This window comes from Carassius gibelio, chromosome B20, assembly GCF_023724105.1.
Source record: "Carassius gibelio isolate Cgi1373 ecotype wild population from Czech Republic chromosome B20, carGib1.2-hapl.c, whole genome shotgun sequence".
Lineage (NCBI taxonomy): Eukaryota > Metazoa > Chordata > Actinopteri > Cypriniformes > Cyprinidae > Carassius > Carassius gibelio.
This window is the reverse complement of record NC_068415.1, coordinates 21,601,470-21,619,733: the sequence shown is the minus strand read 5'-3', so window position 1 is coordinate 21,619,733 and position 18,264 is coordinate 21,601,470. Positions and strand designations below refer to the sequence as shown.

General features: G+C 36.6%; 1 protein-coding gene across 1 annotated transcript; it reads right to left on the bottom strand.

Moving 5' to 3' along the window:
* Positions 1-1,056: 1,056 nt before the first annotated feature.
* LOC127983721 (ammonium transporter Rh type A) lies at positions 1,057-10,544 on the bottom strand. The gene is made up of 10 exons (XM_052585975.1): positions 10,232-10,544; positions 4,624-4,807; positions 4,341-4,491; positions 3,625-3,772; positions 3,165-3,331; positions 2,929-3,066; positions 2,722-2,843; positions 2,554-2,627; positions 2,049-2,122; positions 1,057-1,919 (listed from the first exon to the last, which is right to left on the bottom strand). Exons 1-10 carry the CDS (start codon positions 10,527-10,529, stop codon positions 1,845-1,847), a joined length of 1,431 nt encoding a protein of 476 aa, XP_052441935.1. The 5' UTR covers positions 10,530-10,544; the 3' UTR covers positions 1,057-1,844.
* Positions 10,545-18,264: the final 7,720 nt, after the last annotated feature.

Below are 18,264 nucleotides of genomic sequence, written 5' to 3'. Positions count from 1 at the left end.
AACTTGTTTTTCTTAAAAAAAAGAAGCATGTTTAATTTTCATAAAGGTACATCTGTAATTAAAACATTATGTAACTGAGTGCATAAATGAACGTGAATAATCTTACCTGATGCTGATATTACAATAGCCAGTATTAACAGTTTACGTGATCTGGTTCTTGACTATTTTTTATAATTGTTTTTTAATTATTATTTCTTTGCCGGGAAGCAAATATATCAAACATGCGCGCGGTAAGAGCATCTATGGTAATTCACGTTGGCCAAAACACGTGAGGAAACGCGTTGCCGGCAATCAATCACACTATTGCTAGGGTCACAAATATAAAAACAAAAACGATTCGAAATCTGATTATACTCACATCACAAAGAAACATAACAGCATATAACAAAAAAAGTCCAGATCCTGTTTTTATGAATGACAGTAAAATTTTAATACATTCACATACTTTTCAAATACAATGAAGTGATGAGGTGAGGCATATGGGAGCACATACATCATTTTACACTAAAGTTTAATCAGTAAGTCAGCTTGCAGTAAGACTGTCTGCAAGGATGATATCCTCTTTAGCATTAAAATCATGGCATTTATTAGTCTTACAAAGAACAAGATGTGACAGTCTGATCACGTCTGCTTGTTTGTACTATGAGCTGAACGTTCAAGTACTGGAGTAAATGAGCTTTTATTTAAGGCTAACTGTATGAGATCAGGTTTACAATAATCCTGACTAAAAGATGACGTTTCAAAGATGGAAATGTACAGTGGCCCCAAAATCAATTTGGACACTTTTTTGAGCACTACATTGACAAACAAATGATGAAAGAGTGTTTCCTCAGATTTCATTTCTTATTTGTGTCATTACTTCTAATCAGGTGGTCCCTGGATCCATTAGTGGAAGTTCTTCAATGCTTCTGAAGTTCACTCATGTGTCCTTCAACAGCTGAAGATAATCACATCAACCATGAACATGGTCCACTAATGTTATCATAACAAACCGGAAAAGTGGGCTTAGTTATTACCTTTCTTTGAAATGCATACTAATATATATATATATATATATTTTCATACTTGATATCAAATTTTAATTGTAACTTTTTGGGGCCACTGTATTTGGCTGAGTTCATATTAAAGTATTAGAAATTGTGTGAAAATATAAAAGTCAAAAATATATTTGTTAGTTCTTTAGGATACAATAGCTTAAAATACTTCATATATCATTGCATAAAGGGTTGTTACTGATCACAATAATAAGCAACTTGTTGCAAGAAAGTTGAAGAAGGATCTCTCTTTGGAAGTGAACTTGTATATATGACCGTAAAAATAAAAAAATCAGTGGTCAAATTCTCTAGTGATGATAAAAGTTGGGTCTGTACAAAAAAAGCTTATTTGAGGTAAAATGAGCTACTTTGATAACAGACACTTAAGCAAAATATCTTGCATCGGCTCAGATTTTTGGTACATTTCAGTGAGCAATTACTCAGTTATGTGCAGTTCAGCAGACGACAACAAAACCTGACCGCTCTGAGTTAGCTTAGTGACATTCTGGTAATATTCTTTGACCTTCTTACATTTAATTTCATAATGGCAAATTATAAAAGGGTTGAGATGCCACTTCTCAGTGTCATAATATGAGTTGCAGGTGTTTTTATTTTTAATTTAGCTGCATGTATTTAGAAAAAAGGCACACGTTACAAAAATAATAATAAATTGACATCACTTAGTACTTATGGTGAGTTCACTGTTGAGGATTTTAGAGAATGCAGTAGATGCTGACGTTAAAAAGCCCCTGAGTTGCTTATTGGACTGGGTCTCTTGATCGGTGAAGTGAGCTGGTTTTGCGCAGAGCTTCAAGCCTCCTCTTTGGTCTTGGCATAATCGCCGTGAGTCAAGCGCTCTGCGTGTTCCTCTTCTTCCTCAGGCACCTGCACATCAGAAGCATTCAAAATTGTCAAACTTTACAGCGGTAAGACATTTTCCTAGGAAATAAAAACAGTTGTGACCATGTCCTAGCATTACAAACTAGCATTAACATCTCAATCTTCTAGACGTACCTCCCAGAAGACTGAGTCATCGAAGCAGTTTTGATCAGGTGGCTGCCCCAGGAATGGAATCTTCATTATCAGGCCTGGAGAAGGGAAAAATCTTTTACTTTGTGTTTTGTACAATTTTGTGTATATTGTGATATATAACAGAGTAATGCTAATTGGTTGAATGAGAAATAAGTGTGTCCAAAAATAGTTTAAAATCCATGTGACAAGTTTTTACATATAGGTTCTTTTTGAATTCACGTTGGTTTCACACGGTTGTGAAAAATCTTAATACATGTTTCTATTTACATCGCTACATAATATCATGTTGTGTGTGTATGTGTACGTGTACAGTATGTACAATGCGTGTCAAATATTTCATGTTTGGATTCATGTTCTTCAAAGAAAACTGTACATATATTAATTGTATGCACGAAAGGCATTTTCCTTTAAATGTATTAATTTATACAAAACCCTTTTATATTTTGCAATATCTTGCAGATTTTATGGTCCTTGTATTAACACCTACCTGTGACCAACCCTCCCACCAAAGCAAACCCAAGAGATGATGCCAAACCACATGCCTGTTTACCTGGTGAAACACTGGGATAAACAAGCACAGTTATATTAAACCCACTTGTTGCCTTACTGGTAACAGCGAAAATCTAAAGACACAATGTAAGGAACTGCCAGATACTTGTGTTTCTTTCCTAGTGCTGCCGCCACAATACTGGCCAGGCCTCCTAGGATCCCTGGCATGCCGTGGAGGTTATGCACACCACAGGTGTCTTGGATCCCAAGTTTAGAGGCGAGTATGGGCTGTGGAGAGAAAAAAGAAGCTGATGGATTAATACATGATTGAATTCTGATATCAGAATCATTGGGATATGGAAGAAACTCATACAGTCAGGAACTTAAATCCAACGGTGGAGATAACGCCTGCAGTGATTCCGATCAACATTGCTCCAAAAGGCTGGATGTCCATGTCAGCGCAGGTACCCACAGCGACTCCTCCAGCCAGCGTGGCGTTCTGAATGTGAACCTGTGCCACAAAACAGGTTCAGGTTCCCAAGTCATAAAGATCATAGACTGCTAAAACTTGAGACCTGGTAAAATTAAGAAAAGACCGGTATGACCCACCATGTCAAGTTTCCCCTTCTTCTCCACCAGACTGGAGGTAGCGTAGGCAGCAAGAGTACAAGCAGCCAGAGAGAAATAGGTGTTGATAACAGCTCTTAGCTGAGCATCGCCAGGTTCAGCAATCGCAGAGTTAAAGCTGGGCCAGAACATCCACAGGTAGACTGTGCCTAAAGACACAGGACGAGTGGAATGGTGAATGTTTACAAGTACCTACAGACACTACCAAAGTACAAGTACTTTCTAAACAGACTGTGTATCAATCCCCCAGAGCCTCATTTTCACTCATGTTCAGTTAAATATGGCATCTACCAAATGTAAGTTGGCTTGTATGTAGATTCCTGTAAATACACATGCAAACATTTACTGAAGCTCTAGGATTCATTTTTGTAAGCAGGTCTCGTTAGTAACTCTGATTACAGATTGTTTCTTTATTATAGTTGACTGAAAGATTTACACGTACCGATCATTGCAAACAAGTCTGAGTGATAGACTGAGCCATCGTTCTCGTGGCCGTTCTTAAGACCAGGGCGATAAAGAACACGGGCGACAGCTAATCCAAAGTAAGCCCCAAACGCATGGATAGTCATAGAGGCACCAACATCAGAAACCTGTCAGGAGACAACAAGGTTCATGGATACCATCTGAAAAAAGGTAAATGACCATCTTGTTAAAGTACATTTAAAGTATGATTAATTTCCTATAAAGAGACACCACCTGATTATGCTGTGAGTCAATCAATAATAATAATTGTATTTCCTTTATACCCAGTTACTCCAGGCACTATATCTTCAAGATGAAGAAGGTGCTTTGTGCACTTTCAGTTGTTACTGGAAAAATGGGTGTGTACATTAAGTTTATCCTGCCAACTTTAGGAAGGAGATAGAACATTGCCTAAACTGCTTTTCCTTCATCTTTGACCCAGCTTCCTTTCGTAAAAAAAGGTGTTCCTTGCAGGAACTCGGATAGCATTAAATTTCTTGAGGCTCTGCTACCAATGTTTAGAATCCTTATCCTAATTAAAAGTAGTATTGAAATTATGCATAGTGTTTATATCTGGTGCAAATCAACTTCAACTGAGGATAGAAGGGGCATCACATTGATTCCCCCAGAATACCAAAACAAATGATCTATGCACTGATTTAGGTATATGAACTAATAATTAGAGTCTGTACAAACCTCAAGGACTTCCACAACCAAATGCTCATTGATGCAGAAGGTAGTGATCTCCAGCAGGGTCATGATGAGGAGCTGGACAGGGCTAGTTTTCCCCAGAACCGCTCCAAATGAGATCAGAACAGTTGCTGTACTAAAGTCAGCATTAATCATCCTGCAGAGAATGAAATATCAAAATAGTATTATTATTATTATTTATTTTAGCAGCTGAACATAGCTGATGAAGAAATTATCAGTTTTATTACATAAGTCCCCCCCCCCACCATAACCAAAAAGTTGAGTTTACTTATTGATGCTGACACTGATTTTTCCATCGTGCATGTGCCAGATGTTCTGGAGGAGAAGACCCCACTGCAAGCCAAAGGCAGCCAGCAGCAGGTTGATGCCCACACTGCTGAAGCCATATCTCTTTAGGAAGGTCATCAAGAAACCGAAGCCAATGAAGATCATCACGTGTACGTCCTGAAACACTGGACACATGGATAAAGAGTTTATGAGAAAGAGCTGTTTCTCCACACCTGAAGCCCAAAATTAGGCACAGCATTCTAGAACCACATCTAGTTCAACTTTAGTTTGAACAGGTCAGCAATGAAAAGAAGCACTGTTGTATGACAATTCACCAAAACATGAATATTCTGTCATCTTTGATTTGGACACAAGTGAAAATTTCATTGAAATTTGAGAGATTTCTTTCCCTCTGTTGAGTCTACACAACTATCACTTTGATGCTTCACAAAGTTGTGGGCCCTCATTTATTAAAAGTGCGTATGCACAGATGTGTGCATTATGAGTACATAAGAACAGTTTCACACAAAGTGTGGAATTTACCAACTTGCGTGTAAATAAAGCTCAACTCTGAGGATGCTTCCACGGTGAATCTAGTGGTAGAATGGTGATACTACAAAAAGAAATTGCTGCCACATTTCCCCTGTGTACTTTAATGGCAAATACTCAAATGTGACCCTGGACCTAAGTGTCAAATTTCGAAATTGGGATTTATACACCATCTGAAAGCTGAATAAATAAGCTTTACATTGATGTATGGGACAATATTTGGCCGAGATACAATTATTTGAAATTCTGGAATCTGAGGGTGCAAAAAAATTAAAATACTGAGAAAATCGCCTTAAAGTTTTCCAAATGAAGTCCTTAGCAATTCATATTCCAATCAAAATTTAGTTTTATTATATATACAATAGGAAATTTACAAAATATATTCATGGAACATGATCTTTATTAATATCATAATGATTTGTGGCATAAAAAAATCGATAATTTGACCCATAATGTATTTTTGACTGTTGCTAAAAAATATACCCCAGTGACTTAAGACTTCCTGGTTTTGTGGTCCTGGATCACAAATAGTAATTTCAAAGTTCAAGCTAGACATTTGCATAACTGGTGTGAAAAGCTATACAAGACAGCTGGGAAGTCATTTGAAATGTATCTATAGTGTCATGGCTGATCTCACTTTGCTGGAAGATTTGTCAAACCACGCGTTGCGCAGAGAATGTGTTTTTAAAGACTGCACTGATCTGTTTAGAGAAAGCACACCAATGAGGTTCATTCGTATGTGTTACGCAGCACTTTTGGGCTTCGGTTAGAACCAACAAGGTTTCTTCTTGCACGTCAAGCAAGTACAAAAAGGAGAATGAAAGTCTTATTAGTTTGGAACGACATGAGGGTGAGTAAATGATGACAGAGTTTAAGTTTTAGGTTGAACTATTCCTGAGATTACTGGAAACATAGCACAAAGGCTGATTACTTATGATATGTTTGCTCTTTTGATATTTTCATTCTTTGTCAGATATTTTATGTGATCCACAGGAAACAATAACAGAAAGCTCAACATAAGTGTGAGGAAATGACAGAAATCACAGAAATTGCATAATATTTTAAGCAGTAAAAGAATTATTGATGAACAACTGTACAACCACAATAGTTAGAAAGCAACATATGTAACACATTTCTGTTCTGTCACCAGAACAATTCTATAACCACGTTCTTTCCATCGCTGTACAAAGGTCTTGTGTGCTCTTCTATTAGTTTATGAATGACAGGTTAAGAAGTTTCCTCTAGTGACCCTGTTGGTGTGTGCAATTTTATTCACTTCACATGACTAATGAGTACTAATATATACTTATTTCAGGATAAGTCACATTCAGAGCAATCCAGCATTTTCATTACTCTATCAGCAAACTGACAAATCATAAAACATTTTTGTAGTTTTCTAAGTTTCTGAATGTGGTGACTAGTCATTGCATATGCACTGACATTTTGTTCAGAATAGATGTAATGCTCATATAAACAAATATGTGAATCAGACTGCAAAGTTTAGGGTTCATATAAAGACAATTTTCAGCAAACCACACTGGATTCATTTGGATTGATAAAGCACTGCATGTAAAAAAAAAAAAAAAAAAAATACCCAGCAATTTGCAGTGACCTGAAGTCATTCGTTTTGATGAATAATATATAATCACCATTGGGGATGGTAACACATGAGTGACTTTGATTCATGGATTAATAATCCAGTTACTATGATGTGCATTACACTGCTGCATTTTGATTGAATGCATCCAAAGTGTTTCCCTGCCAAAACATGGATGGATGGACATGCAAAGAGTAAAAGGATATAAAAATTTGCAATAACTAAATGTGCACACTGATTATCATCACAACACATAGTGCTGTGCTGCTGGACTTTTCCCATCTTTCTGCAGAGAGGAAATGAGTTCTAGACTGTCCAACTCAGGAAGGTATACAGTCCCTGGACACAGAGATAGGATACCGTCCAGAACACCTTAATCATCAGTAAAGTCTGTTTTCGGACTACACAATACAAACCACCGATCATTGTGCCTGCTGATAATAATCAGACACACTTACCATTGTCAGTAAGTTTAAAAAGGGTCTCACCATCAGTCCCAAGAGAGACAAGTGGAACTACGAAGCGTGAACCTCCAAAAGGTTTTGAAAAGGCAAACATTCAGACTTCCTCGGAAAGCCTCCGAATCCCTCCACCCATTCACTAATCCACCCAACATCTAAACTTGCCAGGAACAAACCCAAATTGTCATCAATCATAGTGCTCATGGTCTGACATCTGCTAAGCTCATCAAGATAACAGATGACCCCTTTAAGTACTAACAACAACGCTTGGCAGAGAGGAACTTTGATCAAACTGAACTGAAGTTTCTTTGCTTGCTGCATATTTTTATTGCTTGCTGTATATATATTTTATGATCATGTCCTTATTTTATAACACAGTCCATGCTACCAGCAGACTGTACTTAAAGAACCACTGTACAATGATACAGTAAGAGACTAAACAGGAAACTTTCAGATAAATATGTGATGATTAAAAATCATCAAATTTCAGTCTTATCTTGCTTCCCAATCCATCTTAAAACAAACAAACTACTGAGTGTGATCTTTTACTGCATATACTCAATTCTCAATGGTCATTTTTTCATGTTTCATGGAAAAAAAAATCTCAACGAGGGATACCAAAAATGTGATAAAACTTGATTCTGTTATATCATCACAGCCCTTCCCATCCTAAAAACGTCCTGTGGTACCACAGTCGTGTTCTTCGACCAGCGTTTTATGTTATTGTCAGTCTTTGATGGTTGTAAAGTAATAAAATGTGATCGTGTTGAAAACCTCTCAAAAACATTTAGGTGGGTCTCTGACACAGCTGAAACAGAGGTGAACAACCCTTATCAGCTGTTGCATGACCCAAGTCTTTTCCTCTGATCTTTCTGTTGATCTTAAGCAATACATATTTGCAATGATAGGGTTGGCTAAAGGACTTTTCACTGGCTATTTCATGTATGCAAACTTTGGAAGAGCATCACAGTGAAATTACAGATAATTGTGCTGGGTGAGTAGAAGTGCACAGTCCATTTTTTTCCAACTGTTGGATTCTACAACAAACAGAATCATTTTCCCAGTGAAAGTTTTCACATTTCCCACATGCAACATATTTGCTGATAAAATCTCAAAGGTCCCATTTTACTAATGGGTGGGAAGATTGCTCTCTTTTGAAATGTTCAATGGCCTAATTACATTTTGTCAGCGCTAATTTAGAGCGCAGTGACATAACTTAGCTATATGTGTTTTCTTTGTTGCCTAGATTAAAGCAACCTTTATTTTCTTTTCTTTGAAGCTTTTCTCACTCATCTCTGGAATGCTTTGCGTGTATGTACCAAAGTGACAGATGGCTTTAATTTTCCCATTCTACAAAAACACATGCTTTGGAAGTCGTGGAAGTCATGGCCTAGTGGTTAGAGAGTTTGACTCTTAACCCTAAGGTTGTGGGTTTGAGTCTCAGGCTGGCAATACCATGACTGATGTGCCCTTGAGCAAGACACTGCTCCCTGGGTGCTGCAACATAAATGACTGGTGTGTGTGCATTTTGGATGGGTTAAATGCAGCGCATGAATTCTGAGTATGTGTCACCATACATGGCTGTATGTCACTTTTTATTTCATTTTTACATATGCTTTTAATTATTTAAAGGCCATCAGGTTCACTGGGGGGGCAAATAATTTGAATGCTGTTTCAGTTGTCACATTGTGCCCCACTTCAACACATTTAAACTTAAGTAACTAAGAATGTTGAGTTATGAAAAATGTGTTAAAGTGGTTTAATTGACAGTTGTGTAACTCTAAGGCAGAACAGTTATGCTCTTGAATGAAAACTTTGAGGACACGTGACTTTGAGACTAATCTTGCATGGTCTCACACACACCCCAGAGTTGGTTTCAGCCCAAACCGTGTCTAAGCAAGCAACCACAATTGCAATTTGAAGATAAAAGTATGGGCATTTACAACCATTGCATGTCATCTCTGCAAACACGCAAAGCATGTAGAGAAAATGAAAGGAATGCAATTGAAGTCGAAGTGGAAACATACAGTATTTGCTTGAATGAATGATTCCTTTTATAATAGATTCTGTAGATTAGTGGTTGTCAACTGGAGGGGCACGACACAAAATAAACAGGCTCATCAAATTTTTAAAGGAAAGAGGGAATGTTTCACATTTGTTGCTGACATCAAATTATGTTCATCCAATCAGTTTTTTGGTTCAAATTCATGTGTCATTTCATAGTCCTTAACACAGAAAACCATGAACAAAACCATGCAATATATGACCCAGATTATATAACATAAACTTAACTTCCACTTAAAATGGAAATTTAAATGGTTTGTGCAACCATAATATATTTTGTGCACCTCTAGGCAGCTGATTCAATTTAATTCAATCCAAATTGGCCAATTTACCTATTCAGTCTACAGTGTGTATTGTTAATAATTTAATATGTAAATGAAATGAAAATCGTAATATGAATAAATGTCATGGTTTTCCCCATTTGTAGCCTACATTAATCACCTGTTCAATGTAAGATCTGGCTCCTAAGAGACCAAGAGACCGTGGCATTGACTCCTCTTCAGAGGGAGTATTTTTAGGGGCTTGCGTGCTCAATGAACATTAGTGAAATATTGTCGCCAAAGCCTTTGCAGAAATAAACCTCTCAGTGAACACTGATGAGTGCGTAGCACCATAAATCTTAAATGCAAAGTATTGTAGTAAATATCTGTTTTAAAAAAGATGAATTCATTTACAAATCATCCAGAAAATATTTTATTCAGACAATGGCCAAAAGCATGAAGGCAATGACATGTTAACAGCAATTTCCAACTACATCCATGTGATCTAGCCCTTAAAGTTCCTTATAACATAATGTGTTCAAGTTGAGCCAATTAGAAAAGGTTTAAATACAATTTTATCCTTAATTGAAACCAATGAATTTGCATGTCAAAACAAGACCGGATGTACAGTATACACACATCTACAACACAACACATATCTAACAGGTGGGTACTTACTGGGATAAAGGGTCATTGGGCTGCTTGAATGAGTTGTATTCGATTCTTCATGACTCCCATCTTTGTGAGCTTTACCGGTGTCATATACCACAAGGAGAGCGTACAGGACAATGGTCACGGCTTCCAGTATTAAGGCCAGAATGGGGAACTTGAGCCTCATGTTGGTGGCATATGCTGGCATGCTTAAAACCTTCTCTGTTCTGCCGTTTTTCCTCTCTGGGTGATTCTCCCTCTTGTCTCTTCCTCTCTCACTCTTCACGCTGTCTGGGGCTTGTGGGGGGAGTGCAGAAAGTGGCATGTGGTTTTGAATTGGCTGCGGGTTTTGGAAGACCAATGACGAGAGAGATCATTAAAGTGGGGACAGTCACACCCCCTGTTGCACTGTACTTGTAGGAATGGATTTCCTTTCTCCTCCTACATATTTAAATGTGTTTTAAATTCACAAAATAAACAAACACAAGCATATATGGCTTATATGTCTCCTTAGGGAACTATAAATGTAACAACACTTTAATCATTGATTGTATTATATGGAAATTCAATGTTTTACCACATGACTGGTTACACATTGTAATTTGAAAAACATTTCATGGGTTTACACTGTAAAAATGACCTCTTTTTTATTATTGGCTTTTAATTTGATTTTATATTGTTTTGGATCTGTGTATTTTGGTTCCTCTTTTAGACTGAACACACCCTGAAGCTTGAGAGCTGAGTAGTAGAGCGTAGAGAAAACAAGTATTGTTGATAATGTTATTGGGTTCTCACTTCCTAAATAAAGAAATTTATTTTTTTGTAATGTTAACAGTAAAGATTTGTGGAGTGACATTGAACATAAACGTAACAATTTTTTGATTTGCCTCATCCTTGCAAAATTAGAGAATTATGGCATTAAACATATAGCCTTAACTTGGGTACAAAATTATTTGGAAGAGAGAGAGCAATTTGTTTATTTCAACAATCTGAGCTCAAGTAGGGGAAAACTTTTATGTGGGGTACCGCAGGTGTCCATTTTGGGACCTCTATTATTTCTAATTTATATCAGTGATTTAAGTGTTTGTAAAAATGTTATGCCACTCATGTTTGCAGATGATACATGTCTTCTGTTATCTCATTCTGACATTGACACATTGATAAGAGTAGTAAATTAAGAATTACAAAATATTTCTAAATGGTTTAAAATTAATCAACTCTCTCTTAATATAAAAAAAAACTAACTTTATGATTTTTAGCACAAAAAACAAAGGAGATTGTCAGGACATAGAGGTATCAATTGATGGTTTAAAAATTGGCCAAGTGAACCAAATAAAATCTTTAGGTCATTGTCGACCATAAACTAACCTGGAAATATCATATCCAGCATGTTTGCAGAAAAATAATGAAATCTGTTGGTATACTGAGTAGAGTTCGTTCTTTAATTGATATTTCATGTATGAAAACAATATATTACAGCTTGATCTATCCCCACATTTTGTACTGTAATATTGTTTGGGGTGCAACATGCCAAACGTATCTAAATAAGATTTTATTAATACAAAAGAAATTCTTAAGAATTATGAGTAATTCAAATAGATTGTCATCATCTGCTCCGCTTTTCATAAAATATAACATTTTGAAAATATTCAATGTTAACATCTATTGCATAAATACCTTTATGTACAAGTATGTGTATATGACAAATATTATGCCCAGAGTTTTTAATAACTTTTTCATGTATTCTTCGGATGTTCATGCTTACTCCAAAAGGCGCTGCAAAGATTTTTATCTTCCTTTTTGTAGAACTACAGCCAACCAATCTACACTGAAATACAGAGGGCCTTCCCTCTGGAATCATTTAGACCCTGCTTTAAAGACTAAAACCACTCTAAATTCTTTCAAAAGAGAGCTGAAAATAATGTTAACATATAAATAAGTTTATCTTGGTAATTTGTTTATTAAAATGTTTGATGTACTGATTGTATTGTCTTGCTTGATCATGTAATTTTACGTTCATTTAATGAGATTTTGGGGAGGTGGTTTCATAAGACCTTATGGTCTTCTCACTCTCTCCAGCACAGTATTTTGTTTTCTTTTTTTCTTCAATGGATTTGTAAAGTTGTATTTCAAATGTTATAATTGCAAATAAACCTTCAAACCTTCAAACACTGAAAAATCACTGAAGGAAAGATGGAAGAACAATGAGAACAAGCAGAGACTGCTTTAAATTAAAAAAATAACATGCAAAATCTCTGAAGATCTCACCAGAGGATGATTAAACAACTCAGAAATGTTCAGCAATACTATATTTCATTTCTAATGTTAGTTTTGTTTTAGAATGTTGACAAAACTCATGTTAACTTACTACATTCTAATACATAGAAAATGTAATCATTTTCGAAAGACAAAGAAAATAAATGTATCTATTTTCTAATTTATATATTTTTTTATTTACACAGTTACACAGTAGTTATAGACACCTAATGTAAAGTGGGCCTTACATCTGCATATGCAAAGAATTGATATTGAAGCATATTTTAGTTTGCTAACAATGATTGTCAGTACAAAGACAATAGATGTATTTATAAAGTTGCATATAAAGTCAAAAAGAGCATTCCAAAGCTCAACTAATTTCAGAGGTTTCGCATGAATGTTAACTGTTTTTTTTTTTTTAGTTGTAAATAACTTGCATTTAAGTGCCTGAAAACATTATATTCTGTTAGTGCTTAAATGTTCTTTCTCTAGGTCCTTTTTTAAAGTATGGCAAACAAAATTCCACGTCGCAATGAATAACATTCAGTTATATTCATTTGATCTATAATAATGATGTTGCTAGTAATGGAGTAAATTGAACACTCTTGGAGAGTCAGTGTAGATTTACAAACTTAGAAGCTTCTTATTTATTGTTATTATGACTTTTTAAAGGTGCCATAGAATGCATTGAAACAATATTTTAAATTGTTCTCTGATACCCCCACAGTGTGTATGCCAAGTTTTATCTAATTTTTTTTTTTATAGTTTCTTGAAATTGCCAATTGTCACGTTTCCACTGTCACTTCCGGGGCTTGATCGTTTCTCGTCGGGGCCAACTGCCCGGGTTTTTTGGACCAAAAAAACCTTGGGCCAAACAGGCCAGCTGGGGTTAGAGGAGTGGTTAAGAACAAAGGTGGAGTATTGCGCGTCTGGAGAGAGTCAGCGCCGCGGATCATTTCATAAAGCTCACAGCTATAACACCAGCATTAAAAACGTATTACTTACGGTGCTATATGTCCGAGGCTATTAGCCTCGTCTGGACCTTTTATAGCACTGGCTCACACTGGCCCGACAGTCGAAAAGTGGCTAGTGGTAGCTTTAGCAACATTAGCCTTACAGAGAGCCAAGAATCTCTTTTGGACATTTGTGCACAAAGCGTTGGTATTGATCCCTCTTCCAGAAGCAATATTTGCCCAGCGCTGAACTGATCCTTGTTTGTTAGGCAGTCGACTCCTGTGTAAAATGTTAGCACAAAATATAGGATTTTTCTTTGTTTTCTTATTTTTTTGAGACATTTCCTTTGGAAATTAAAGTTTACCACTGTGTCCTTAGCGGTCTATGGAGAACAGTAATGGCGGACTGCAGCTTCTCACTCAGGTCTGTGTATACTGTATGCTAATAGGGCAGAGAGCGTCACAAATGGGCGGGACTTTCATCGACTATGTCGTCAAAGTCTGGAACTGCTTGTGTGGAGAGACTGTTTATGACTTTTTTGGAATGATACAACGAGTGAGTGGATTTTTACCATTATGGGATGGTTGCTTTCACACACTGCGCCACACAACACCTTATAAAAGTGATTTTTGCATTCACCTTTAAGATAAACACAATCTCTTAGAAGACTTTTTTTAAAGACTTCTGCCACCACAAACACATTCATTAGATCATAATGTTAGCCAGTTCTGAACGAAAGCTGTGCATATTTCTGCACCTGATGGGATGATGGCAGCTTTGAGCCAAGCTTTGAGTGTCTGTGCAGACACTGTGGGTCACTCAATCATTAACCAGTAGCCTCTTTCAAAGGATTCTCCTATTTCATACCCAGCACTCCCCTCATGCAACCGTCTCAGGGTTTCCCGTCCTCTATAAGTAAATCAGAGCTCATTCCTCTAGTGTTGACTGTCATATAGCACAGTACCAGAGGCACTCAAGAGGATGTAAAAAGATTACGATATGAAGATTAGATACTCAGCATCATATGCTTTCCTATAACATGAAGTCTAGAGGTTTTGTTTTAAAAAAAATGAAGCCTTGTCATCATCATTGATATTTAGTCTTTCAATGGTAAACATTTGATTGGTATAAAATGTAGACTCTAGCTTAGGAAAGTCAGCGCTGTAACAGCAGATTAGTTGGGTGAATGTGACATAACCCAGCACTGTGTGGGAAAGGAATGTCTATATGAGCGGCCGTCCTATATCACACATCATGCATCACCCAGTGGACTGGATCGCCTCTGATTTATTGTATCCTTCTGGGAGGAATGTATGCAGAAAAGAGAGACAGATGCAATTTAAACATTCCTGTGTTTTTGTCACAGAGACAAATAATTCTTGGAAAAACACATTCTTATTTATGGTATTGTAGGTAGTCTGTATTTGTTCCTGATTGATTATAATTACAGAACAAACTGACAAGACATGTTTTTACAAAGTCCCTTTAAAGGTATATTTCACCCAGGTTTGTCACTGGGATATTTCTGTCATCGTCTTCATACTCTTGTTCCTTGTTCTTTCTTCAGTGAAACACAAAATAAGTTATTTAGCAGAATGTCCAAATAGTTTTTTCTTTAGAAATAGCAATGATTCAATCCATTTAACTAATTTAACTGATGCACAAAATTGGGTATCCAGTTTCCGACAACATTTTAACATCCTGATAAATTGGCACCAAATATCACTACGAAAAAGCTAATTTGCTGCAGCAGGAGAAGCAACCATGGGTCGTTTCTTTTGGTTCAGATAAATATCTTGTTCCTCAGAGTGCATTGACAAAATGCAGTAAATGCGGTCATGTTATCTTGATGCTTGGAGATGGATGCCTGCTGTTTGGGAACGTTGTGTAAAACAGTTCTGTAAGGTAATTACACCCAACCACTTTGATGAAAGACTTCGGCATTTCAGAACAACTAAAACAACATTTCAGACATTGTGCAATGAGATACGCTGGTTAGTTTAGTTATACCGTCCATTTAAGCAAAGTCACATGAGATTTTGATATGCATTTTTTGAATTTATGCACATCTTGGCGTTTCCATCCAGTGTTTTTTCCTTTTTAATCTCATGATTTTCTGAGCAGTGTTTAGAAAGACTAACAAAACAGCAATGAAGTATTTTAACTTAAATAACTGTTTGTTTATTTATTTATTTATTTTCAGACAAGTCATACTGTATGAATGGATTATTATTATTTTATTCTCTTGGTTTTGAGTGAACTATATGAACTAAATCCCATTTAATTAAGGATTTAAAGGAATCTGGCCATTCAGCTGCAACTGTCTTGTTGTGAGTCAGTGATGTGCTACGGAGTGCAAAAGCTGAGTACAGATCTTCAGTTCTCATGCTGCATTCGACACTGTTAATCATCAATCCTCCCATCTACTCTCACATCGCTGGGCATCACCGCACTACACTGGTTTAAGGTAAGTAGGTCTTTCAGGGTGTATTGGTGTTTTTTTGTTTATGTTTTAAAAGATGTACAGCATATTGGTTACTAACTAACTGTTGTTTTTAATGGTGCTTTACAAATAAATTGCAGAGATGTATTCAAATCACATCAATTGATCAATGCAAAACAGCTTTTTGTCCAGGCGCTTGTCATTTCTAGCCAGGACCAATGCAATGCTCTTCTGGCTGGACTAATAACATGTGCAATCTGACCTCATCAAATGATTCAAAATGCAGCAGCACGTCTTGTTTTCAGTGAGCACTAGAGAGTCCATGTGACACCTCTGTCTCTGTACTGGATATCAGTTGTGGTTTGCATCAAGTTCAAAACATTGGTGCTTGTCTACAGAACAGCCATGGGCTCCACACCCTTCTGCATCTGCTCTCTTCAATGCGTCTTCATCTCCTACCAAAGTCTGTGGTCAGCAAATGAGCAGCCGGCTCGTGGTCCCCTGGAGAGGTCCCCTGTTTGTGGAATGACCTACCTAACTCCATCAGAGATTTTATATATATATATATATATATATATATATATATATATATATATATATAAAATCTCTGACTTTTTCTATTTACTTATTATCCATTATCCCTTCCTGTCTTAGCTTTTAATATTTTGAATGATGACTAAAATCTTGTATAACAGACACTTCTCGTTTATTGTCAACGTCGCTTCGGATAAAAGCATCTGTCAAATGAATAAATGTACATGAAAATGAAAAATGTAAGGGGTTTATGGAGACAGCAGATATCAATCACTGTGACGTGACCTTTTAGGAATGAAAGATGTCTCATAGATCAATGTTTTCCATTCAGCACTCTTAGAATAATCTCCCGCCTGTACTTCAGAATATGTATTGCATATTTATCATTACATGAAAGAAACAAGCTCATCCCAAAGCTCACATGTTGTGTGTTTGAGGCTGGTGAAAGCGAATCTGTGCTGACCCGCAGCTGTCCACCGATTCCTCACCCCAAGGATCCCACAGCTGCTCCACTGCATCAATACACACGCCGGCCCAGGTCTGTCAGCAGGAGCCCTGGGCCTCTGCATACTCACAGAAACGCTAGGTGTGTTCATCTATAGTTACAAAGTTTCCCAATGTATTTGTCGAAGGCCTTCCAACATGAACTTCCATCTGCTTCTAGAACGCTGAAAACCCCTGAAGAAAGTCCAGGCTGTAAATGCCCCATTCAACACTGACGGCTGATCTTGTTAGAAGATTTTTCCATTGATGTGTTTTGATGGAATTCCAGTTTTTGTAAATTGTAAAAGTATGATTATGCTTTGAACAAAAGTAATTATGATTTTTTCTTTTTTTTGTCCGTGGTCCCACATGAACAGTGTGTTTCATAATGGTTTGAACTTAAAGACCCATGTGGAATGCAGATCTCCTGGTTTGGTGGTCTGGGTAGGTTTAATGTTGGGTAGGGGTCAACAAGTGTGCAGGGGTCAATTTGATAAGGGAACATGATTCAAACTGTTTATATTGCATTTATTTATATTGTTTTGATAAAAGCAGTATTTTCTTGAAAATTTGTATTTTTTCCCCTCCTGTTGATGTATGACTCAAGGAATATTCTGTTTAATGATTCACAGTAGTATAACTGTTGAGGTGATAAAAACATGTTTTGCACCCAAATTACAATGTGTGATATGTTTTTACCATGCATCTAGCTAAACTTAACTAACCACCCTTAACCAGAGATGTATAAAGTACTAGAGACCCATACTTGAGTAAAAGTACAAGTGCTCTATCAAAAAAGTGACTTGAGTAGAAGTAGAAGTGCTCTTTAAGCACCACACTTAAGTAGAAGTACTAAAGTATTCAACATTTTTTGTACTTAAGTATTGCAAGTAGTCTATTTTAAAATTTACTACTCAAGTACTGAAAGTAAAAGTAGAAGTACTGTGTTAGGTAGCTATTAAAGAAAGTAGTCAAAAGTTTGAACATATTGTTTTTACTATTTCAAATGATTAACCTAAAGGACAATCACAATTCCTTTGACTAACTTATTGTAAACAAAAAACGGTTACTAGGGTTAGTTAGCCCAATTTGCAAAATGATGTCATTAATAACTTACCCTCATGTTGTTTCAAACCCCTAAGACATCAGAGGGTCATTTAGAATTTTTTGAAGCATCGAAAATACATTTTGGTCCAAAAATAGCAAAAACTACGACTTTATTCAGCATTGTCTTCTCTTCTGTGTCTGTTGTAAGACAGTTAAAAACAAAGCAGTTTGTGATATCTGGTTCGCGAACGAATCATTCGATGTAACCGGATCTTTTTGAAACGGTCCACCAAATCGAACTGAATCGTTTTAAACAGTTCGCGTCTCCATTGCGCATTAATCC

What these genes read in the sequence shown, in the direction of transcription:
- LOC127983721 (XM_052585975.1), bottom strand. Translation starts at nt 10,529, where the DNA reads ATGCCACTTTCTGCACTCCCCCCACAAGCCCCAGACAGCGTGAAGAGT. An exon ending in TGGTTGTGGAAGTCCTTGAG is followed by an intron (nt 3,773 to 4,340) that starts GTTTGTACAGAC and finishes GTCTCCTGACAG; the next exon opens with GTTTCTGATGTTGGTGCCTC. An exon ending in GGTGGGAGGGTTGGTCACAG is followed by an intron (nt 2,123 to 2,553) that starts GTAGGTGTTAAT and finishes TCCCTTCTCCAG; the next exon opens with GCCTGATAATGAAGATTCCA.